This window comes from Rhinolophus sinicus, linkage group LG02, assembly GCF_036562045.2.
Source record: "Rhinolophus sinicus isolate RSC01 linkage group LG02, ASM3656204v1, whole genome shotgun sequence".
Lineage (NCBI taxonomy): Eukaryota > Metazoa > Chordata > Mammalia > Chiroptera > Rhinolophidae > Rhinolophus > Rhinolophus sinicus.
The window spans coordinates 188728546-188753886 of record NC_133752.1 but is presented as its reverse complement, the minus strand read 5'-3'; the positions used below and the strand labels follow the sequence as shown (position 1 = coordinate 188753886).

Below are 25341 nucleotides of genomic sequence, written 5' to 3'. Positions count from 1 at the left end.
CAAACAGATAGGTTGACAAGGACAGGGCTCTTTTCATTTGTATGACAATATCTTTTCTAAAAGCCTGACCTTGGGGACATGGACATGCCCTGTCTTTTGTCCTTCCTGACCTCTGCAGCTCCCTGGCTGCATACAGACCTGGCCCGATACAAGTACATGGCCTCATGAATTATAATACAAATAACAGCGGAGGTCACTTTGATCCTTTTGCATTTATTCATGTTGGGAAGCATTGACCCATATACACATTTCTTTGGTTCAGAAATTGTAGGTGTAACTTGCTTCAAATGTGTTTGTTTTCTCCTTTAGAGGGGAATATATTAAGTTGCCTGATGGCTCAAACTCCTCGCCTACTGTAGCATTATGGAAACTACAGTTGTGCTGCAGTCATTTAATCTATAGGTGATGGAGGCTTGGGGACTGGGCACCGCTCTTATCCGAGGGAGCAAAACGTGGGTTTCATGCCAGAGCAGGAGGGAAAGGTCTCTAGGCCTCAGCTAGCAGGTGGTGGTCCCCCAGGTACCTGCACACTGGTCCTATATATTTTCGATGTCTGTTTCTGGAACTAATGCCTATATCCAAGAGCTTTCTAATGTGACGCATATCAAGGAAGAAGGGTGGTCATTTTCCTCCACCTGGCTAAAATAACTCACGTGCCTTTTCAGAGCTCTGTGGACATTGTTTTTCTTCAGTTTTGCCTTATTGTTACAATATGAAGATGATAATGCCACAGATGTCTGTTTTTACTACTAGATAAAATAACATGGCACACGAACGCTGGTTAATCACAGTAATAGTAGTCCCAGTGAAGTCCTGTGTGTCAGGATAGACTTCATGTCCCATTCCTGTAAGATTCCTTACCTAGGCCTAGGTCTTTCTCAGAAGCTTTTTGTTATTGTTGTTGTTGTTTTTAATGTATTTTCAAAATAACCCTGTAAGAGAGACAGAAAAGTTTGTTCCCTGTGAATCGAGGCTCAGTGGTGTGAAATGACTTGCCCAGGGTCAGTAGAGCTGGTACCCCTTCTGTTTCCTCCTCTATAATGGTTCCATTGCTACAAGGGGAGACTTGTGTCACTTCTGTGACTGTGGACTGTGTGGGCCTTGAAGACTGTAGTAACACAGCCTGAGGCTTCAGGACTTGAGGTCTATTGAAATGCTTCATGCACAAGGATAGGGTCAGCTGAGGGGCCTGCATAGATGCCTCAAGTCTACTCTCTCGTGGCCTTTATTTCAAGGGAAGGTCTGTTTCTATGCACCTTCACACGTCATTAGATAATTACACTACTTCCAAAGTTACAAAAGTGATAAGCAACAAAATATGCACTAGAATCAACTTCAGGGAAAGTGAAATACTAGAGGGAATTCCATTCTCCCCCCGGGCTCTGCTCCCAACATTCCCGGAGACGCCAGGCAGGTGCCTGTGGGTCTTTGGCTCTCACTGGCCTCGTGTGGAGTGGGTACAGTGACGATCCCTTCTCTACCTACATCGATTCATGTGAAAGGTCAATGGAGTAGCACATCCACAGATGGTCCAATTTCGTCCCATCGTGTTCTGGCGATGGAAAGGTATATTATCTTTTTCAGAAGCACACAGGAGGTTATTTCCTAGTCAGCATCTGTGGTTTATGGGGAAAGTGGCTTGCCTGATGTATAAGATAAATAATAACTTTTACCAAGCCCTTATCACATTCCTACCATGCTTCCCCGAAAATAAGACTGCATCATACATTAATTTTTGCTTCAAAAGACGCATTAGGGCTTATGGTCAGGGGATGTCATCCTGAAAAATCATGCTAGGGCTTATTTTCCGGTTAGGCCTTGTTTTCGGTGAAACACGGTAGCATGGGAAGCTAAATGGCCTCCTGTACGTGATCTCATTTATTCTTCCCAACAGTACCACAAGGTAAGCACTCGGTGGAAGATTCTTAACTCACCTCCATGTGAGAACACATCCGTTAACCTAGCATTCCTCCATTCTTTCTTTCAAAGTACTGTTCAGTGCCCACCGCATCTGGGGTTTCCTGGCGATTGGCTGGCTTTCTAGAACTGTTTGGTAGTGTCATTCCCACCAGTTGAATTGTGTGTTTAGCAAGAGTCACTTCATTATAGTCCCAAGCCTGTTATGGTATATGTTCACCATATAATTAAATAATATAATTATTACGTAAAGCAGCGAAATAGGAGTGCAGGAGGAAGCATTTCTACATAAAAACTAAGTTGTATATTTTGGAACAATGACTGAAAGGCAAATTCTAAAAACAGCTGTCAAATTAAACGTAAGCAAGACAAAAAATGGGGGGAAAGATAAAAATGTGAAAGGAATTCTGTATTCTGATTATTTCATGAATACCTTTTAAAGTTTTCCCCTACGTTTTAAAGGTACCCAACCTGAAAGTGTTTGGTAGTTTCTTAGAGGTTCTCCACACTAATCAAGCCAGACATTCAGCAGAAATAAACCCATATCCCAAAATACGCCATTTGATATGGGCGCAAGACAGGTATTGTAGATTTTCACACAGTGGGCACATTCTTATACAAAAGGCCTTAATTAACCCCATGTGAAAAGATAGTCAAGCAAATGCATATTCATAGGTTGTAAATGAAGATAAAATCTTCCTAGTACCCACATACCCTGATGGTGCTGTGGAAGAGAATTCCAGTGGAATCTTTACTCCCCCATTTTACAGATGAGGGAACGGAGGCTCCAAGAAGATTGCGGACTTAAGCAAGAATGAAGAGACCCAGAGTCAATGACTTACATTGTTTTTTATACTGTTGTCTGCTTTTGTCTTTAGAATGTCCCGGGTATGATTTTAGACACTCTGTAAATTTAGACAGCTCTGGCAGCTTCCTTATTACAACTGGGTGATAGTGTCTACAAACGGCTTTGGGATTTTGAAGTCCCTGATCTTTCTTTCAGCCATGCTATGGAGTGTCCTCGCTGTACTCCTTGCGGTGATGTCTTTTCTCTGTGCGGCATCCTTTCCTCTGGGAGGAGAGCATGCTTAGTAACTTTTTTCCTCCTCCGAAGCCAAGATAAATGTCATAACAGAGATAAGCCATCAGATACTTGGAATTTGATGCTGTTTGCATTTCCTTCTTGCTGCTTCAGGGCTGAAGCCGCTTCAGTGTCAGGTGCAAAGATTGAAAAGTGTCAGGAATATGTGAGGAGGATAGAAGCCAGCCTTTCGGAGAAACTAATAACCGTTCCATCATCCAGTAAAACAACCCAGGTGTGTGTGCACGTGCCCGCGTGCAACCCAACTGGGTAATCATGTTTCTTACAGACACATATTGTGGGAGAATGCATCCTTCTTAGATCTGGAGAGAGAGGTCTCTTATTTGAGCTCTGGGTTTTGACAAATGGCGTATTTTGGGATGTGGGTTTATTTCTGCTGAATGTCTGGCTTGATTAGTGTGGAGAAGCACATGCAAAGCAGGCTAGCCCCACCCCACCGAAACCCCTGCCTCCCTCCCCAGTGCAGCACAGTCAGGAAATGCATTCTCCCTCCCATTGTGGCTGAAGAGGGAAGCGTGCTTTACATATGCAAATGCAAACCCCAAGTTTCACTTAATAATTATCAGCTGGAGATTCTATTGATGAACAGCTGAAGCTACTCATCAGGAGAGAAACTGAGTTAACCATTTCTAGGCCCCCCCCCCCCCCAGATACTGCTGCTTCCAACCCACCTCTGAATACCATGGTGATTGCAGACAGAGGTCTCTGATTCTCTCGCCCTCCCCAGCTCCGTTCTTTACTTTTCTACTTCTGTAGGGCCGCAGTCTGGCAGCTGAGTCTTCAGGAGCCATTATTACCATGTATGCCTCTTTCCCCTGCCCTCGCCTCCTTTCTGAGGAAGGCAGGATAGCCCTGTCCCTATTTGCAGCTGCTGGATTGCTTACTGCTTTAGAGGTAACGGCCTCGTGTACTCCCTGCTGTAGGTCTCCTGCTTAGGCGACCCATGGGATCCTTTTCAAAAGGACACAGGATGACCCGGAATGTCTAGATGAAAATATCGGGAACTTTCCTCTTTTCTGCTTCTCCTTTTCTTCTCTGTGTTCACCTGCCCTCCTGGACGTCACATGGCATGTTGGGGATGCTTTGTCCGTTTCACTTGTTCTAGCTGTTCCTTGGCAGAACGTGCCATGGGAACAGTAGTGATGTCATGTGCTGAAAGGGGGAGCAGGTTTGGGAGGTAGGAATCCAGGGCTCGCCCTTGGATGTGGGCACAGGTGACTCCTGAGTCATCTGTCCACAGTGTAGAGAGCCCATAAGAATGCCCACTGCTTGTAGACATTATGCGAGACATTTGGGAAGCAAAGGTGATTCGCTGTGGTCCGTGCCTTCACCAGTATAATGTCTGCCCTGAACAGGTGTTGAGGGAATGGAAAGGATGCAGAAACTACAAATGTAGTAAGAGCCACTACCTTAAATTCGTATTGTAGGAAGTTGTGGGAAATCCAGGGACCGTGAGGAGAATGAAGTGGCCAACTCACCCTGAGCAGAATAGAGAAGGGTTCCCAGAAGGGATATTGAGGAGTCACTGATAAGTCACCAGGTGGCAAAGCCTGCAAAGGAAGTAGCACAGCTACTTAATGCTTATTCAAATTGCCAGTCGTGCCAGCCAGGAACTTAGCACAGAGCTGGCACGTGTGATGGCTTTGGAAATACTCGTTGGTGGACATCATTGGTTCTCCGGGTGCTCTTCAGGGCCAGAAGATGGACTTATCAAGTGCAAGAGATTTCCATAGCAGTTCCAGAAAGTCCAGCAAGGCTTGAGCCAGGGTTTTCTCTTGACAAGTCTGCTCCATCATCCCCATCCTGATGTGACCTCCGAGGTGATTCCCGTTAGTAAAGCCTCAGGTGGGCCAGCGTGCTGTAAGGGTCTCTTCCCTTGGGGGCCAGCAATTGGGATCTTGTGCTGGAGGCGCCACCACCAAGGTGGCTCTTGGGTCCTCAGTGAGTGCTTCCTACACCCAGCCTTCACCTCTTCTCAACTGGCCAAGGAAAAGCCCGGCTTTGCTTCACAGTGGAGTGGGGTGTCCGTAGTTTTCTTCTTCTTGCTTCTGTGATACTGTTGGAAGCACCTGATAAAAAAAAATTACCATCATCCCTGGAGTAGGACTTGGAAGAAAATAACAACCTGTCAAAAGTAGAGACAGCAGGTTTTGCTTAATAGGTATTAGCACCATATTTCATCCAAACATCTATCTTGCTCTTGGTAATGTCTTATCTTTGCCAAGTGCCTGTCCTGATAAAGCGTTTTTTTCTGTCAAGCTAAGCTCCTGATAAGATCTTCTTTCTCCTCCCCTCTCCCTTCCAAATCTATCCCGATAAAGCTGATTCTTCATTTCTGATTTGCTCCTAAGGGATGGTTTGGATTTGTCAGGAAAGGGTGAAAAAGGGAATGATAAGGGCTTTTATTTTCTTCTCCCCCCCCCCCTTGTTTCAATATAGTGACTCCTAGGAATTGGAATATAACTTTAAGTCATTCAAACTGATAAAGGGGGATTGGAGACTGTGAAGAAGGGGCGAGAAGTAGAGAAGAGGAGGGCAGTCATTTGTGGGCAAGGAAATGCTCAGGCAGGCTCCTGCTTGTTTTCTCTTGCTTTTAATTTGCAATTGAGCTGAGGATGATAACATTGATTTAGGTGGCGGGCCGTTTGCAGGGAAGGGATGCGATTGAAGGAATCAGCCACATTCACAAAAATACTTGCTTCCTCTTCTTTTTGAAAGGTGTTAGAATATTCTTTATGGTAGCAACTCGTGCTGTTGGTTGGCTTCTTACATCGCTCACTTTAATCAATGCAAATAAACAGCCCCACTTGCGTTTGAAAACCAGCTCTTTCTACTGATCCCTCTTCCATCCAGCCCCTTCCTTTTAGTATCTCATCAGGTCTAACTATATTGTGAACCCTGCAGACAGAGCGGGGTTCTCCTGGTGGTGTGTGCCCTGCCTGCAACATGACATCCACAGAAGGCCGGGCAAGGAGTGGAAGGCTTAGATGAAGGGGAGTGGCTTTGTCTGGAGTGGCTTTGTCTTAAAGCCAGGTGACTGCAGTGGAGAATGAGGTATGTCAGAAGGCCCAGAAAATATAATGTAAATCAAGTCACTTCTCACTGACACTAGGCCGGAAACACACAGCAGGGGTGTTTCCCCTGTGTTACTCCTCACTTCCCTGCAGCACGGAAGAGGAGACCTTTGCCCACATTTGGCAGGTGTATAATTTCAGGTGCAGGGGCAGATAAGCAGACTGACCACTATCACTGACAGAGAACATGAACACTCTCTAGACTTCTAGCCATGTTTTGCTTTCGGTTTTCCTCGGATGGTCCCAGGGCATTGGTGAGAGTCCTGTCTTCCCTCCTAGGAGAGCAAAGCACCATAGGTCAAGTCTGATGCATTTCAACGAAAGACATTCACATGGTATAAGGCATTTGTTCTTTTGGCTCCTTTATACAAGAGTCCCTAACTCTCTTCCATAGATCTGAATTTCACTGCGCTCTCCCACCCCTGAAATAGGGTGGTCTGGATGCACTGGGGGAAGATAAAGGAACGGGAATGGATGGGCCAGAGCTGTGCTGATTTACCTGGAGTCGTGAAACACTTGTCGCCAGGCATTGATGTCTTTCCTTCCTCTGTAATCCACACCAGATTATTGTCAACACTCCCCATGGGGAACAAATAAATCACCCAAATCCTGTTTGGTAAATGAACATGGTCACAAAGGATGACAATTTGTGGTTTATGGCAAGTATGGATTCACATACGTAGAAAAGGACAGTGTGTTCGACATCCTTTGAATAACAAATGTAAAAGAAAATTGAAAACCTCTGCTAAAGAATCATCCCATGTGGCTCTCTTGATTTGAATAAGATTTGAATTTGAAGAAAAAAATCAGACCTCATTAGAAATTTTTACTGTACAACGTGATTCTCCTCAGCACGTAGGACTTGCCACTCTTGGAACATATTAGTGGGATTTTATAAGGGCTATGAATATTTCATATAAAATAACACACTTATTGCTAAGATTAAAAAAATAGATCAGTGGGAAAACACTTACGAAATTGCATCTTGAGTGCTGCCAAAGAGAAAATTAAGAAGAAATTGTAGAATATTTCTGAGTCTGACTCTGCAGCCAAAGGCCGTGTCGAGGACGCCGCTGAGCATGTCCATTTCATGCTGTGCAAAGGATAAGATCATCATTCTCGGTTTGCTTTTAGCCTGGACTTTACCAGTGAAGGATTGTGTCCGATGGTTGCATGTGTATGAAATACTGTGCAAGCTACGATGCAAAGGGAAATGCTGCTTTTTCAAGTTCAGCCATTGGAGACCATCTCCAGCGCTGGGTGTCTTTGAGGTTCTGCAAAAAAGAAGTGATTGAAGTTAATGAGCTAAATGGGGGCACAGGTGATCAAAGATCATTGGAATGTGAGTTTATTATGCTCTTACCACACTGATTGATGCTGCAGATTGGGAGTGAATGTCTACTCACACTTTCTGGGATGCACAGTATTGTTACCCACCCCCGATAGTTGTTTGCTAAACAGGCTGCGGATCTAAGAGAAGACCTCAGCTCAGTTGTTCCGTTGTTTAATTATAGAAACAAAATAGAACACTACAGGCATTACCTTCTGCCTCGCTTGGTGACGATTTCAATGCTACTACAAGCCCTGTCCCTGCTTAGACTCCATGGACAGCCAACAGAAATTTGGTTGGCCAGATTTAGAAGCAGGAAGACTCAGTTGCTCTGCTGTGACAACAGTAGTTCAAAGATCCAACTGCCTCAAACTTTCAGAACTTCGGATATTTGGCATAAACAACAACAAAAAAAACTCCCTGAAGCATTGAAATCACTGAACCTCAAGTTGCAAGGGGCAGAACACTGACGTTGTTGCTCATTAGGGTACATTTCAGCACTTACAGCCAGAACCCAGCTATGGATAGAGCAAATTGGTGCTAAAAATGTCTTCATTTTCTTGACTTAAAGAAGCTCTTTAAGACAAGGTTCTGTGAAATAATTTCATGGAGGAAAAAGGTCAAGTCACATTTAGCCTATTAGGAGGAAACAAATCTTGGTTTCTTTCCCTGGCCCTGTGGTTTCAAAATTCTTTTTAGAAGCTTGTGAGGAATGCTTTTCTGTTGTTGTTCAGTCTTTGCCAGAAGATCTCTGAGGTCTTTGCTGGAACTCAAGTTTGCTTGGGATGCCAAAGATAACTTCCCGAAGATCACTGGGGGAATTTGTGGGTACCACATTATCTGATTACTCCATAACAAGTAAGCAGCATTGCGTGTCATTTCCTCTCCACAGCAGTCTGGTTCCACGGTTCTGGAACTCAGGAAAATGGCTCACTCTGGACCTGTGTCTTCCTCTGACTTTTAAACTGCTTAGAGTTAGTGACACGTCAGCTTGTGACACGTCAGCAGACTCGGTTTTCATGGGAGTATCTGAGACTTTGAAGATCAAACTTAGTTTTCTAAATTGGTCTAAAATGATTTGGACTACAATAATTAATTTATTTTGCAACTACATCAAAGGAGGACTTTTTTAATGAAAGAAAGGCTTTGTGTTTAAAAAAAATTAGAGTAATCACTTAATGAGCACAGCCTAACGTGGAAGGTGAGAAATTGGAGAAATCATTGCATTGAAGTGACCTGTTGGCCGAGAGAAGCGAGTCTGGAACCAGGGAAGCCAGAAAGTCTGGCAGCTGGGATAGTAGGGCCCTGCTTTGAAAAGAGCTCTCATCCTAGAACAAGAGGGTTTGACAGGATCAAAACGGCCCCAAGCTTGTAGGAGCTAAAATACCACACAGCCTCGGTGATAGGAAGTCGGGAAGGTCATGCCTTACGTGAGGGGAGTTGTGCTAAGAATAGGCGACTTAGGATGGGGGGCTGGGCCCAGCATGAGAGCAGCACTGGGATTCAGGGTTGAAATGCTGAGAACTCCTTTGAATTTAAGCCAGTTCCTTAAATTTGCCTTAAGGAGCCACCAGATGTGCTTGCACATGGGGTTTATGATGTCTCAACCAGAGGATTGGGGGAAGTGCCTGAGCCAATGTTTCTCAACCCTGACTACATATGAGGGTGGATGCTTCTAAAAATGCTGCTAATGAGACCCCCACCTCCACACATTCTGAGCTAATTAATCTGAGATGGGCCCTGTGCACGTTAATATTTTTTCCCAAGGGATTATCAAGGTAGCCGGGACTGAGAACCACCAGCCTAAGGGGCCAGAGGATGGAGCAGTAGCAACAACAATAAATCAAACTGGATTTATTTGGAGTGGGGCAAATAGCAGACATTGTGGTTTGGGGCAAAAAGAACAATTGATCTGGTGCCAGTGAGCCTGGATTCAAGACTCTCCTACTGCCATTTGTTGCTGGGATGGCATTGAACAAATTAAATCATGTCTGTTTCATTCTCTGTCCCCTCCCGCCCCGTTTCCCCCCTTCTCCTCTCCCCCGCGCTCCCTCTCTGGTCATCAAATAAGGATAGTGAGAACGCGCAACATCTTTAAAGTCTGGTACAAGCTAAATGGGATGATACATCCAGGCTCTATGTACTCAGTAGGAACTCAGCACGTGTTTGTGGGATTTGATAGGTGACCTGGAAGAAGATGGAATGATGCTTATGTACATTGTCAAACTGCAAAGTGTGGTGAACATAAGATTATTATTAAGAACATTCTCCCTGGCACCTGTGATTGAGGCTGGCAGGGACAGGGAGCGATCGGAGGTAGGGAGACTAACCAAGGAGACCAATGCTCTAGAGCAAAGGGCTACAAACTAGGGCATGCAGGCCAGATCCGGCCAGCACTTGTTTATTATCTATCTATCTATCTATCTATCTATCTATCTATCTATCTATCTAATCTAATCTAATCTAATCTATCCATTTATTTACTGAGGGCGCAGCTCACAGTAGCCAATGCAGGAAGCGAACCAGCAACCTTGGTGTTACCAGCACCACGTTCTAACCGACTGAGATAACTGGCCACCCCCAGCACTTGTTTTTAAAAATCAAGTTTTATTGGACCGCAGCCATGCCGTGTGTTGCGTCTTTCCGTGGCTGCTTTTGTGCTGCCGTGGCAGAGCTGCGTATTACATTCGAGGTCACATGACCTGGAAAGTAAAATATTTACTCTTCGGGTGTTTACAGAAAAACTTTGATGACCCCTGTCTTAGGATAAGATTAAAAGGCTTGATTTGGGATGGAATGTTTGAAATCGAAGGAGAGAACCTAGTGCCTCCAACACCAGGAAGGAAGACTTGGCAGGCCCTGGTGACAGACTGTACGTAGGGGTTTTGCCGGATAAAGGTTAGGGGATGCGGTGTCTTTCTCACCTGAAATCTGGGCGTGAGTGCAGGAGCGTGCTGTCCTTCGCGAGGAAGACCTGTGTATGTCTAGATCTGTCGCCACTGGAAGGGGCTTATAAGAGCGCCCTACCTACGTGGGTGGCCTCAGGGCTGAGAGGCCCACCCGGGTCCTGGCTCTGCCTCCACTTATGAGCCCCACAGTTCTATCCACTTGCAATGGATGGACATCACACAAGGCCGAACCCCAGTATGCCCAAGAGATCCAGCCATAGACAGTGTGCACACACATTGACTCCGACCCCCACGTTGGACGTTTTGGACGGCACAGCCCTCATCTCTGTCACCGCACTGCACGGAGCGTGATTTTCAATTGACCTGTTTTGTTCTGAATCTTAGATGTTTTGATTTTTAATTCAGAGCATTCATCTCGAGTGGATTTAAAGATTCGAACACGATGATAAATGAATGTTTGTTAAGAGGATGTGGAGGGAGGAGGAAGATGTTGTAAACTACGGTTTTGAATAATGACTCCTTTGACGTTTTCAACTCCCAAGTGGGCTGAACTGCAGATCAACACATGTAGGCATTCTGTGACGAGCGGGGCCATGTGTACAAATAGACTGACTAATATAGCGAACAAAACAGAAACCCTGAGGAAAGGAAATAGAGAAGCAAAGGTGAAAGGGCTCAGAAATGAGGGGGCCTGTTTGCTGTTGTTTTTATGGGTCCTGCCTTCAGAATTGGTGGCGTGACGTGGGCGGAAAGGGGAAATTTGAGTGTCTACTCTGATTAGGTCTGGCGCTTGCACACGCACCAGTGTCCCCCACGTTACACGTGGGGACACTGAGTCACAGAGAAATCAGGTACTTTGCCTCAGGGTATTTATCAGTAAGTGGCAGAACCATAATTCAGACTCATGTCTTTCTCATTCCAAATCCCACACTCTTATGACTCTGCTTGATTTGTTTGCTTTTGTTGTTATCCGTCCCTCTTCCCCAGCATTGAATATTATAATGAGGTTACTTTTTAAGGAACTGATAGTTTAAGGTTTGCTAGACTTTTTTTTTTTTTTTTTTTACCTCTAGATGCTTGTCCTTTTCTTCATCCCTTATTCAGATGTTTGTTAAGTACAGGCCGTGTGCCAGGCCCTGGGAATAAAGAGTCCGGGTATGGGGCAGGGCACTCTGTGTGACCTACAGATTGTTGTTGGTCCCCGTATTAACCATTGTTCTCTAAGGAAATGTACCAATAGGGTGTGTGTGTGTGTGTGTCTGTGTGTAAGAGATTTGTTATAAATAATTGGCTCACTTGGTTATGCAGATGGTCAGGTCTCACGGTCTATAGGCTGAGTTGACAAGCTGGAGACCCAAAGACCCAGGGGAGCCGATGGTATAGTTCTAGTCTGAAGGCCAGCAGACTCAAGATCCAGGAAGAGCCAGTGTTTCAGTTTAAGGACGAAGGCAGGGAAAAAAAAACTAATGTCCCAGTTCAAAGGTTGTCAGACAGGAGTAATTCTCTCTTATTTGGGTCAGGGTCAGCCTTTTTGTTCTGTTCATGCCTTCAACTGATTGGTTGAGGCCCACCCACATTAGGGAGGGCAATCTGCTTTACCCAGTCTACTGAGTCAAATGTTACTCTCACCCAGAAACACCCAGAACAATATTTGACCACATATCTGGACACCCCATGGCCCAGTCCAATTGACACATAAATTGAACCATCACAGTCCTCAAACTGTTATTGAGTTACAACAAAATGAGTATGGAAATTGAGAGTAGACATTTAGAATCTTCTAGAGCAATTGGACATGCGTCAAGCATGTGATCAGTAAACTTGCTTTTGATGAGCAACGTATAGATGAATTTGTTGAATTCAAGTGAAAAATTGCAAGGCGATGTACTTGACATGTGTATTAAGGTCAACTTTTTAACCATGATGGATTTGGGCGGGGGGCGCAACTTTCTTCACCACGGTTTATTTGAGAAATACTGGCATAGGCATAGTTGTTTTCACAGGCCAAAAATCCCGTGTGATGGGCTTTATAATGGCGATCTGTGCACAGAGCAGGGAAGTGTTCCTGGGAGAGACCAGAGCCCGTAAGATGTCACAGAGAAATACAGAACACATCTGGGGGCCGGCCTTTTGCTGCCCTAACTCTCCCCGCTCCCTACCTTCCCCCTCCCCCCCACTCCCAGTAGGCTAGGAGAAGGCGGAACAAAGAGGTCTGGAACCAGAGAGATGAGTAGTCCAGGAACAAAGGTGAGAGTTAGGATGAATAAAAGTGGCATGAGCTGTAAACATGACAGAGCAACAGGCCCCACTTGTATCAACTTCTGTCCCTGCGGCATTGGGGTCACTCAGCCAGGTGAGACGCAGGGCCCATCTGTACAGTGGGCGTGGAAAGTTAGGGCTAAGAGGGGCCTGGAGCACATCAACACCACCGCCTTTCAGAAGCGGGAACTGGCTGAGGAAGAAGAAGGGGCCAGCTCAAGATCAGGTACCTTTAAAACAAACACACAAACCAGAAATTAGGATTCCACCATGTATGGAGCATTTCTTAGGAGCCAGGTATGGGGCACAGCACAAGTGTTGTCTTTTCCAACATGGGTTCCTCTCTTTGAGGCCTGGCATTTACTATTTTGTGTGTCTTCATGGGTGACAAATCTACAGAGTTTTAAAGTGCAGACAACCCCTGGAAGTCTTTGAGAGCTAAGTTTGGTGAAAACCATTTGGGCTCTAAGAAGGGTAGAAAAGGATACGGGATAGCATTTCCACTCCATGACCCCTGGAAGTATGATTGCATACTTATGCCTTTATTTATAAACACATAAGCAAAGACTTATGATTTACTTCTCTCACCAACATGTAAAATGTGGGGCTTTCTGGAGAGGAGCTGGGGAGGTGCTCGGGCCACCGTGGGAAGCCTGCCTCCGCCTCCATTTTCCCCTTGGATGAACTTGGATCTGCCTAAGGCTAAAAGCAAGACGGTTCAGAGGCCACATTTCAAAGGAAGCCAAAGTTTTTTGGCCACTTGCACCCACAGACCACTCATAGAATAGACCGGTGTTTAGAAAACTTTTTAACATCAACAACTCATGTTAGCTATAATATCACCCAGCCCCACTGGAAAGCGGTTTAGAGGAATTTCCTTAGTCTGAGTGCCTCCCAGGGAGATAGTGCTCAGTGCTTTGCATTTTGGTTTCTTTCTTAAGCCTCCCATCACTCTTGACCCCTTACACAGCAGGCTGTTCCCATTTCACAGAAAGGAAACCTGAAGCTCAGGGTATGTAAGTAAGTCCTCTGAGGAACAAACTTAGAGGTCCTGTTTGTTGTTAATTTTCCAGATATTCTGGGATCCCTTTGGTGGGCTTCCAGAGTTTCCTGGGCTCCTATCCAATTGTTCCAAAATCCATTCATGAGAAAGAAGGGTCCCCGGGACCCCAGAGCACCTGTATCTCTAACTCACCTTGATTCTAATCCCACTGCACCATAATGGGAACACAGATTAAGCTTGCAGAGCCTCAGTTTCCTCATCCGTATAGGAACACCGAATGCCACCTGCTTGTGCTGTGAAAACCTAGGACCTCCGCAGCGTGAAGCCCCCAGCACGGCAGAGGTACATGACAGGTGCTACACAAAGCACGACTCTGCCAACTTCCAGGGCTACATGCTCATCTTTTCCCATCCCATGCTCATAGATTGATGCCAGTTGAGGAAACACAATTGCTGTTAGCTGCTTGTTCTTTTTCATTCTCGGTGGAACTGATTTGATTTGACCAAACAGGGAGACTGGTTTCAACAGCCTGGGTGGGTGTGGGGACAGAGCCAGGAGTGCAGTTTCCAGGCTCTGGGCCTCACGTGGAAAGGTGCTGGCTTGGGTAGTAGATGGCCATCAGCTGTGACTAGTTGGCCGTCCACTGTAACCAGTGAGCCATTGGCCACTAATATAACTGCTGTGGCTACGCTAGCAGCAGATGGGAGCTAGCAAGAAGATGGTGGCTGAGCTAGCAAGCGTGGATTGTGAGAGGCAGATGCTGCCAGCGAGAATATAGTGGTATGACTCCCCCATCTATGGCTCCATGGGTGTTCCTTTTTGGCCTCACCATATCCTGCGTTCTTATGTGGGGAGCGGGACCAGAGACCCCGCCTGACACCTTGCATGACAGTTGGGCTTGTAATTGGCTAGCTTAGTGACAGTGCACTAATCAACCTGTGTGATTTCACGTCCCTACACACTCGGCTTGGCCTTTGATCTGTCGTCCTGGGCAGTAGAATTCAGTGAGTCATATTTGCTGCATTGATAGGAGAGGACCAGGAGCTGGGGAGTTTAACCCTGAGGTGAGATTAAGAGGGGAAAAAAGGAGTCGTGTTTGCGAAGGGCCCAGAGACACATCAAAAAGCCCTGGGCAGTGGCGGTGCAGAACGCAGCATGGGGGAAACCTGCAGGGTGTAAGTCACCACGTTCTTTCATCCTCAAGTTTTGTGAGTCACACACTCTCTGGGACAGTTTGGAAGCTCAGTGGGATCTGAGCAGGAAGGAGAAAAACTCCAAGTACGAAAAAAGAGGAGTGTTTTTTGGCAGGCGGCTGAGAGGGCAATTTGCAGGAGATGTAATTTTTTTTCTTAGTAGTCTTTGAGGCAGCCGCTGGGTAGTGGGGTAGCTGGAGCTGGGATTTCTGTAGCGTAGGAAAAGAGGGACAATAGCTTTTGGTGTGTCTTCTGTCGCTGGGGCTCCTCCACAGTAGGCATGCATCGAGCGCCTAGCGCACACAGGTAGTATGCTACGTCAGCACCCTTGGGAGATGGGGGTTTTGCATTAGTAATTTTTTTTTTTTTTAATTCGTGATGCTCCATGTAGGCTATTACGAAACTGCATTTAAATAGAAAGTATATAGGCTTGGGCATAAGAAAGACCTGGGCACAAGAATTCTGACACCACTGCATTCTGGTTGTGTGACCTTGGGAGATCTTCTCACCCGCTCCGTGTATGATCGTTCAATGGAGTGTTGCTGGCACTCAGTTTAATGGTAACGGCTTTTCTGGGAAAACTTGGAGATTGATGGCACTCTGACTTTCTTCCTTGTTGCCCTCAATTATTTTACTCTTGGCATAGACACGTGCAGCCACCCTTCCAGCATTTATCAGACATTATGACATGTTACCACAACGACGAGTTAGACCCAGGCTTTGTTCTTAGTGAACTCCCAATCTTCATAGGAAACATGTGATGAAACAATTTACCAAATACAGTACGACAGGTACGTGGTTGTTTGAGGGTTTTTTTTTTAGCACTTATGTGTTAAAATACTCTTGGAATATGCTGAAGGATATTCTGTTGGAATTTGAAGGCTTCCCCGGGGAGGCGGCACTTCTGAAACAGTTTGGAAGGCTGAATAGGAGTTCTCGTGGGAAGAACTGAATAAACTTAGTCATTATTAATATTTCCTTTTGCTCTTTTCCACTTCCTCCGACTGCTTTTCCCTCCCTTCTCCTTCCCGTCTTCCTCCTGCCCCACCTCCTCCTGCTCCTCCTCGTCCTTTTCCTTCCCTTCATCTCCATAATGCTTTTGATAACAAGAATATATCTAGTCGCATGCCAAGTAGGGAAGAGAAGACAGTGCATTTAATTAGGAAAAATTATATTATAATTGTCTTCTCTAAACAGCATGTGAGTTTTTATCACCGTAATAAGTCATTCTGTTCGCAGCTTTGCTCCCAGTTCAGTCTGGATGCATTTATTTGTAATTCACTTTCCATCTGCTTTCCCTTGTACATAGGACTGTGAAAGGAACCTGTCTATGTATGTTGCAGGGATGTCAGGGTACGTGGAGGGGCTGAGGTGTGTTTCATTCCTGGTTAACTCTTTCCTGGTCTTTCCATACCCTCAGATGGGAAGCCAGTGTCTCTGTCTCCGTTGGAATCCCAGCCGCACAGTCCCCGGTACACGGCCTCCAGTCAGCGGGAGCGGGAGAGCCTGGAGGTGCGTGTTCGCGAGGTGGAGGAGGAGAACCGTGCCCTCCGCAGGCAGCTCAGCCTGGCCCAAGGCCGGGCCCCAGGCCATCGCCGGGGCAACCACTCGAAGACCTACTCCATGGAGGAGGGTACTGGGGACAGCGAGAACCTTCGCGCCGGCATCGTGGCGGGCAACAGCTCCGAGTGTGGACAGCAGCCGGTTGTGGAAAAGTGTGAGGTAAAGAGAACCTGTTGCCCAACTGCCCCCACCCCTTGCCAGTACCACCTGGAAGCCCCGCCAGGTGCCTAGAAAAAGCTTGCATTCCTGATTCAGGCCTGGGTGTGAATCTGAGGTGGCCGCTGATTTTGCTGTATGGCCTGAGTAATCGTTTAGCCTCTCCGAGCCTCGGTTTTGCCATCCAAAAAATGGGGATAAGAAGGCCTACATCATAGAGATACTGAGAGGAGCCAACAGATGCAACGTACTGCTTGTTCCTTTTGTGGTTCATTTGGACACGCTCAGGGTTTCCACGCCTCAGGGTCACCCTGGGGAGCCCTGTTTCTTTAACTACAGAGTGAGTGTGGCACCTGGAGTTGTGGCCCCGTTGGGCAGTTCCCTTGGGCCACATTCTCACTTTATGAACAGCTTCTGAAATTCAGAACCAGTGACTTGTTGCTTATCTAAGGCAGTGATTTGAACTTTTATGACTTAATATCGCCCCCTCCCCCTTGTAGAGTATGCTTTATTTTTTTAGTAATTCCTTAGACATCTGGAAAACTTACCAACCCCGTCTTCCCATAGCCCCTCACGCCTCTCAGCAGTGCTCATGTGTGTACTGAATACACACACACACACACACACACACACACACTCACACACACTCATTTCCTGCTTCTTCCAGTTCCCATGGACAGGAATGACAGCATCCCTGTTAAAACCAAGGTCTTTTGAGACACACAAGCCTGAGTTCATGGCCCAGCTTTGGTGGGTTCTACTGCAAGTGCTTGAGCGAATTACCTAACCTCTTGGACCTTCAGATGTCTCACCAGTAAACTTGAGAAAATACTACCTGCTTTGCAAAATAATTGTGCGAATTCAATGGGATGGCCGTATAAAGCCACAAATAGTACCTGGTACATAGTATGTTTTCAATTAAGGGCAACTTTTATTATTTTTAGTTAGATACAGGTATTACCTGCGGTTGATTGCATTTCCTGGCCACATACTCAGAATGTCAGACTTCAAACTCCCTGAAGAGAAGACACTTTGCAAACTGCAATCTGCTCTTTACATGAGTGGGATTGTTACTAATACTGGTGATATACTGCCTGTCACAAGGTAACATGGGTAGGGCTTGTTGACTGATGTAGACTCAATTCTATGGAAGGTCAGTGGCAAGTGAGGAGTAGGGTTTCTCATGGTTTCTCAAACCTGGTTGAAGTGTGGAGTGGTGGAGAGGTTGGAGAAAGGTAGATGGAGGACATCCATTCAGGAATGTACGTGTGAGTAGGAAAAATATGTAGCAAAGCATTGTCAGAGCAGGAAAGCATTCAGGACATGGTGAGTTGGTTAGTTAGGCAGGCGCAGGGAACCTGGGCAGCAAGTGGTTGCACTGAAGTTTCATTCATTCATTCATTCATTCATTCATTCATTCATTCATTCATTCAACAAATACTCAGTGGGCCTGTGTTATGTGTCTCACACTGTTCTCTGTGCTGGGAAATGGGACTGAACGAAGCAGAGACTGACTCCCTTTCTTCTGGTGCTTGTATTCTGAGGTGGGAATTGGAGGAAGCAATGACAAACAAATAGAGAAGTGCAAATATCAGGAGGTGTTCAGTGCTGCGTGTTTATTCAGCCCTGACTACAAGCCAGGCCTAATCTCCTTTAATCTTCCATAACCACTGACAGTGGCCTAGGTTATTAAACATCTCTATTTTACATCTTTGAAAATGGGGACTCAGCCATGTTAACAGATTCCCTTGGTCTAGGCTCGTCTGGGGAGAACTCTAATTTGGGGGGCTTCTATCTTTGCCTCGATAAAGGTTTGATTTCGTGCAGATTCTCTGCTCTCAGGTTAGGGTCATGGTGTCAGTTTGGGTGAGTGATGGAACCCTGCTGACTAGGTGGGAAGGCCCAGAGGGAGAATTTCTTTTTCCTTGAGTGTATTTACATGGTTATGACTCAGGCCTACTTAAAGAACGGACGAAGAATTGATGTGAAAAATAGGAAAGGAAGAGGGAAAAGAAAAAGGGAGGGGGATGAGTGTTACAGGGATTAAATGGCTTTGCATCTTATTTCTCTTTATGTTCAATAAATCTGGAGGCCTTTTAGTGTAGGGGTATCAGTGTTGGGGATGCAGGTTTCCTTTATCTTTCACTCAGTCTCCTTAACTGATATTCTCAAGGTCATCTCACCGTCCATAGTGACTGGACGGTGAGATGACAGAGCTTCATTCACGTCATTCACATGACAGTTGGCTGGAAAGAAACAGTATGAAGGTGGGGTTTCTCACCTTCCTTGAAGGACATGTCTTATACAGTTCACAGTCAGTTTCTTTTAGGACCCCATGGCAGCACTTTGTTGCAAGACTACCTCAACTGCCAGATAGCTGCAAGGGAGCCTGGAAAAGATAGATTTTATTCAAGGAAGCCAGGTTCTCCACTAACATGGTGGAGTTCTGCTACTGGAGAGAACAGATATTACAATTGCAGTGAACATTCTGTGCCTGGATGATTGCCACACTTGGTGGTCCATTAGAATTACATATCAAAAATGCATAACCATGGGACCTACTAATTGAGAATCTCTGGGAATGGGTCCCAAGAATAAATATGAGTATTAAAAAAAGATCTAGCCAAGTGTTTCTGAGATCATGGAGACTGTTTGGAAACCACTGCTTGAATGTACATATAAGTAAAGAATGGGGTTCTCCTTATGTCAGCTCTTTGAAAGATAATGTAGCAAAATAGGAATTCAGATCTTAAGGTGCCTGACTGTTACTGTAACATATTTTTTAGTCTTTTGACTTACACCTGAGAATTAGATTTCACTTGTTTTTCTCTTTCTCTTTATTAATTGATAATGTTACTTCTGAGATCCTTAAGTGATTGTTGGTAAAAAAAAAAAAAATATCTGTGAAAAACTCCTGGTCCTGTTCAGATCTTCCATGAATGAATTTGAAAATCTTGATCTGCTGGCACCTACTTTGGGTGCACATTTACCTTGAGATGCTGGCTTCATACCCAGTAGCAGTATACTTCGTCTGTCTCCATCATTTGGTGTCTGGAAAGATTTTAGTAAAAAAGCCGTAGAGGCAGACAAGAAATGTCAGTCCATGGAGAGTCGAAACAGAAGCCTCCCTTCATCATGACACTCCATGGTTACAAGTGCTGGAGCCAGTCTTGACACAATGTCACTTGCAGGGCCTCGTAGCCAGGGATGTCACCCTCATCTCTTGTTGCCCTGAAACTTCTCAGGGGTATGACAAGGATTTCTGAAACCTCTTCTGTAATGATGCCCAGACTGTCAGCTGAGCTATCTGGTGACAGAAACAACGGGCCCTCGCCAGTCCTTGTGCCCTCTTATCATTTCCTAATTATGTGCTTTTCAAGTAGCTGCCCATCTTTTCGTTGCATCGCTGTTGTCAGGACACTGCTGCTTCCGGGAGGGGCTGGTTCTTGTGAGACAGGGAGCAGAACGATCCTCTGTGATCTCTCCTTGTGCCTTTGTGTGTATAGATATGTGTATTTTTCTTGCGTGTCTGGTTCTGGCCTACTTTGGGGGTCAGTGATGGTACAGCGGAGAAATCACTGGAATTGGAGTCAGAGTTCTGACCAGGAATCTTTGCTTTGCCACTCGCTTGTCACGTGACCTCGGGCAATTCAGGTACTCCCTTGGGGTCGATTTCATCATTATAAAATGAGAGTATGTTTTTGCCAATGCAATAGGTAGGATCAAATGAGATAGCTGGTGGGAAACTAACTCTGTATGAGTGTCACATATACTTATTATGGATATTCTAGTTCCCTATTGCTGTCTAACAAGTCACCTAAAGCTTAGTGACGGAAAACACCAGTCGTTTTATTAGCTCTCATAGTTTCTGTGGGTCAGGGTTTTGGGAAGACCTTAGCTGAGCGGTTCTGGTTTGGGGGCCCTCGTACAGCTGTCCTTAGTTTGTGGCTGGAGCTGGAACAGTGCAGGACTGGAGCAGTGGGGGCGGGCCCAGCATCTCTTTCCCTTTGTAGACTCATGGGATCTCTCTGCATGGCTAGTTGGGCTTCCTCTCAGCGTGGCATCTCTGGGGCAGTCGGCTGCTTCTCTGGCAGCTGACGGCTTTAAGTACAAGTAACCCTGCATGAGCAAGGCAGAATGGAAGCGCTTTTTATGACTTGGCCTCAGAAATCACATAGATTCACCTGTGCTTTTAGGGTAGTCTATTAGTTGAAACAGTTACAATAGCCCACCTAGTACCAAGGGGGTAGAAACACACACCCCATCCCTCAATGGGAGGAATGTCAAAGAATTTGTGGATATACTTTAAAATGGCAACAACTGATATTGTTACTATGGAAAGTCAGGTTGAATGGTACCCTGATGGTACCCACCTTTAAGGAAGTAGCTTTTTCCTTCTACTCCACGCTTTGAACTTTACTATTTAGTAGTAATTTAATAGTAATAAAAGTTAACATTAACTCAACCTTAAAAATATAGCAGACACTGTGCTAAAACTTATATAAAACATCTCATTTCTTCCCTACAACATACTTGCTTCCTTTTGCAGATTAGGAAACTACTAAACGTCAAATAATTATTGCAAAGTCACACTGCCAGGAAGAGTAGACCTCACATTTAAATCTAAGCAGTTTGCTTTGAATCACTGTGCTAAACGCCCTGTGAACTATGCTCCTGGGACCCACAGTCCCATCAGCTGCAGAGCCCAGTCCTTATCTGTACCTGGCAGGTACCTCACCTCAGAAGGCTTCAGGGTGACCAGTCCTGATTGGGGGTCATCATTCACCTTGGGGGTCATAGCAACCCCATAAACATTATCATTTCTCAGTAGGTGTAAGCAAGGATGTGTCTGTTCTTTTAAAAGAAGTTGGGTTGTTTTCAGTTGCCTTCCAGATTGTGGCAGAATTCGTTAGCTCTGTAGGGGTTTTTACCATTTTGCTTGAAGCATTATGTTTATAAAACTTGACACCTCTCACTTGCGTTTTCCGGGCCCCAACTAACCCCCAGCATTTTGAGCTATGTGATCTGTTTCCTTGTTTTTACTTCGTCTTCCAGGATTTTACATAACTCAGCAGTAGAGGAGGGGTTTGCCTGCAAGCTTCCCATACACCACGTTGCTATTGGAAGATACTCTTGCAGAATTTGGCCTCACATTTTGTTAACTTCATATGTCCTTTTTGGGGCTCCTTCAAGGATGCAGATCCACTAAAATATCTTCCCTAAATGTCAGGCTCGGAAATAGGGAATGTTGTAGATGGAAGGAGGCTGGTAAGATTTCTTATACGCAGTGACTTTTCAGGGAACCCTGGCTCCCATTGTGGCATCTTAGGTGCCCTCTCCAAGGCTGTTATTTATTGCTTCATGACGAGAAGCATTTATTATCTCATGCAGCTTCTGAAAATCAGGAATCTGGGAGCAGCTTAGTTGGGGTTGTGGCTCTAGATCTCGTGTGAGGTTGTAGTTAGGGTATCTGTTGGGGCTGCAGTCACCTATAGGCTGGGTTGGGGTTGGAAGGTCTGATTCCAAGGTGGCCACTGGCAGGGCTGAGGGCCTCAGTTCCTTAGGACTGCTTGAGTGTTCTTATAACATAGCAGCTAGCTCTCCCCAGAGTAAGTGTCCAGCAGAACAAGGCAGAAACCAGTCACTTTTTTTTTTATTGGGGTGACAATTGTTAGTAAAATTACATAGATTTCAGGTGTACAATTCTGTATTACATCATCTATAAATCCCACTGTGCGTTCACCACCCAGAGTCAGTTCTCCTTCCATCACCATATATTTGATCCCCCTTACCCTCATCTCCCACCCCCCACCCCTCTTACCCTCTGGTAACCACTAAACTATTGTCTGTGTCTATGAGATTTTGTTTCTCATTTGTTTGTCTTGTTCTTTTGTTGTTTTTGGTTTATATACCACATATCAGTGAAATCATGGTTCTCTGCTTTGTCTGTCTGACTTATTTCGCTTAGCGTTATACTCTCAAGATCCATCCATGTTGTCACAAATATTCCTATATCATCTTTTCTTACCGCCGAATAGTATTCCATTGTGTATATATACCACAACTTCTTTATCCATTCATCTGTTGAAGGACACTTTGGTTGTTTCCATGTCTTGGCCACCGTAAACAAAGCTGCAATGAACATTGGAGCACACGTGTCTTTATGTATAACTGTTTTCAGATTTTTTGGTAGATACCCAGGAGAGGGATTGCTGGGTCATATGGTAATTCTATTCGTAATTTTTTGAGGAACCTCCACACTGCCTTCCATAGCGGCTGCACCAGTCAGCATTCCCACCAACAGTGTATGAGGGTTCCTTTTTCTCCACAGCCTCTCCAACGCTTGTTACTATTTGTCTTGTTGATGATAGCCATTCTGACTGGGGTGAGGTGATATCTCATTGTGGTTTTTATTTGCATTTCTCTGATGATTAGTGATGTTGAGCATTTTTTCATATGTCTATTTGCCATTTGTATGTCCTCTTTGGAGAAATGTCTCTTCAGGTCCTCTGCCCATTTTTCAATTGGCTTGTTTGTTTTTTTGTTGTTGAGAGAAACCAGTCTCTTGTATGACCTGCCCTTGGACTTTATGTACCATTGCTTCTGCCAAGTTCATCAGCTCTGATGGTGTAGGAGAGTTTGCATGAGGGCGTGAATACCAGCTGGCAGAGATCTTTTGAGACCGTCTTGGTGGCGGCTTCCACACTGTGGTCGGAGAAGGGGCTCTGTGTCTGGCAGCCTCCTGTCGGTGCTTATTCCAGAACAGACCTGTGCTTATCCAGACCCCTTGATCTGCTTTATATATTGCACTGTCTCATAAAATTTATTTTGGAAAATGTGCCAACAGCAACCACCAGCAAGATGCAGCCTTCTCGATTTAAAGATGATGAAACTAAAGCAGAGAAAAATAAAGGGTCTCCTAATTTTGTGTAGTTGCTACCATGGCCCAGGTGATGGATTCTGGTGGCTTGTTTCCTTGTTCCTGTGTCTTCTGCCCTCTTGTATGTGAAGAGGAGAGAGGCAGCCACGTTTCGCAGAGCAGAGGGGCTGTGCAGCTCTGAAAGCTCTCCTTTCAACAATGAAGGAAAGATTATGCCAATTCTGACGTGAAGGGGAGTGGGATTGTGGGCAGAACGAAGGAACCTTATGTCTGACTTTTGGGAGTATTGAAGGCCTAACGCCTTGAGCGTAGAGCCTTACCATATTATAAACTCTCTTACAATAATATTAGTAGTGATTACTGACACACATTTACTACTTGCAGGACACCAGGCTCCATGCCCTTTACATGAATCTTCTCAGTTAATCTAACAACCCTGTAAGTTGACATACTTATTACCCCTTTTTTATAAATGAAGAAACTGAGGTCCCAACAGCTGGTATTACCGTGTTTCCACGAAAATAAAACCGGGTCTTATATAAAGGTTTGCTCCAAAAGACACATTAGGGCTTATGTTCAGGGGATGTCATCCAGAAAAAAATCACGCGAGGGCTTATTTTCCGGTTCAGTCTTACTTTCAGGGAAACACAGTATATCTTCAAAGATGGGGAGGAATTTGATAGATGGAGTGATGCACCAGGGTTTCGTAAACTAAGGGCACGTTACAGAAATAAGAAAGCGTGCTGAGTCATCTAGCTTGATCAATGAACACCATGAAGACGGGGGCAGGGCTGTTGATGGTAATGATACAAATCACATTTACTCTCATTTATTGTGTGAGTATTAAGTTCCAGACACTGCACTTTCCATATGTTAGTTGGCTCAGGAAGTCATTTTAATCATCCTAATTTTATAAATAGGAACGTTTAGGCTTAGCGAGGCCACATGGCTAAAAAGCGCAGGCCCAGGTTACAAATCTCATTTGTTCTTAATTGTGGTAAAGCAAAAGCATATGAAATGTACCCCCTTAGACATTTTCAAGTGTACCGTTCATGTTGTTGTGCAACAGATGACTAGAAATTTTGCATCTTGCAAAACTGCAACGTTGTATCCATTAAACACTAACTCTCCATTGCCCCCTCCCCCAATCTCTGGCAAACACCCACGTTTCTGTTTCTATGAATTTACCTACTTTCGATACTTCATGTAAGTGGGATCCTACAGCCTTTGTTTTTTTGTGACTGGCGTACTTCACTTGGCATAATGTCCTCAAAGTTCATCCATGTTGTAGCGTGGGGACAGGATTTTCTTCCTTTTTAAGGCTGAATAATATTCCACCGTATGTGCAGACCACAGTTTGTTTACCCATTCATCTGACAATGGACACTGGGTTACTTCCACCTCTTGGCTCTTGTGAATAGTGCTGCTATGAATATGAGTGTGCAGATATCTCTTTGAAATCCTGCTTTCAGTTCTTTTGGATATATATATATATATATATATATATATATATATATATATATATATATATATATACTCCAGAAGTGGGATTGCGGGATCCTATGATACTTCCATTTTTAATTTTTCTAGGAAGCACCATCCTCTTTTTCCCATAGCGGCTACACGATTTTACCCTCCTAGGAACAGTGCACAAGGATTGCAACTTCTCCACTTCCTCGCCACAGTTTGTGAATCTCAATACATGTGGTACTGTGCTTCCTCCCCCGGAGAAGCTGACTGCCAACTACTGATCCCAAAGGATTTTGAAAGCATTACATCGTCTGGCCCTTTCTTACCTCCACCACGACCTCCCTGTCCCATATCACCTCATGCTTACTGTGCTTATGAAGCAGCTTCTCGTGTAGACTGTGAAGGCGTGCCCATGGGGCCAGCACCTGAGGATGCTGTGGGATTCATTGGATGTGGCCACCCCAAGAAGGCAAAGACCTCAAAGG

The 25341-nt window shown here is 45.1% G+C and overlaps 1 protein-coding gene across 5 annotated transcripts in view; it reads left to right on the top strand.

The window, feature by feature from the left end:
* Window positions 1-25341, top strand: part of LARGE1 (LARGE xylosyl- and glucuronyltransferase 1) — a 486966-nt gene that overhangs the window by 200243 nt on the left and 261382 nt on the right. For all 5 annotated transcript variants that reach the window (XM_019728420.2, XM_019728419.2, XM_074326275.1 and 2 more), the window contains one exon: window positions 16208-16509. In XM_019728420.2, coding sequence (XP_019583979.1) covers window positions 16208-16509 — 302 coding nt within the window. The remainder of the gene's footprint in view (window positions 1-16207; window positions 16510-25341) is intronic.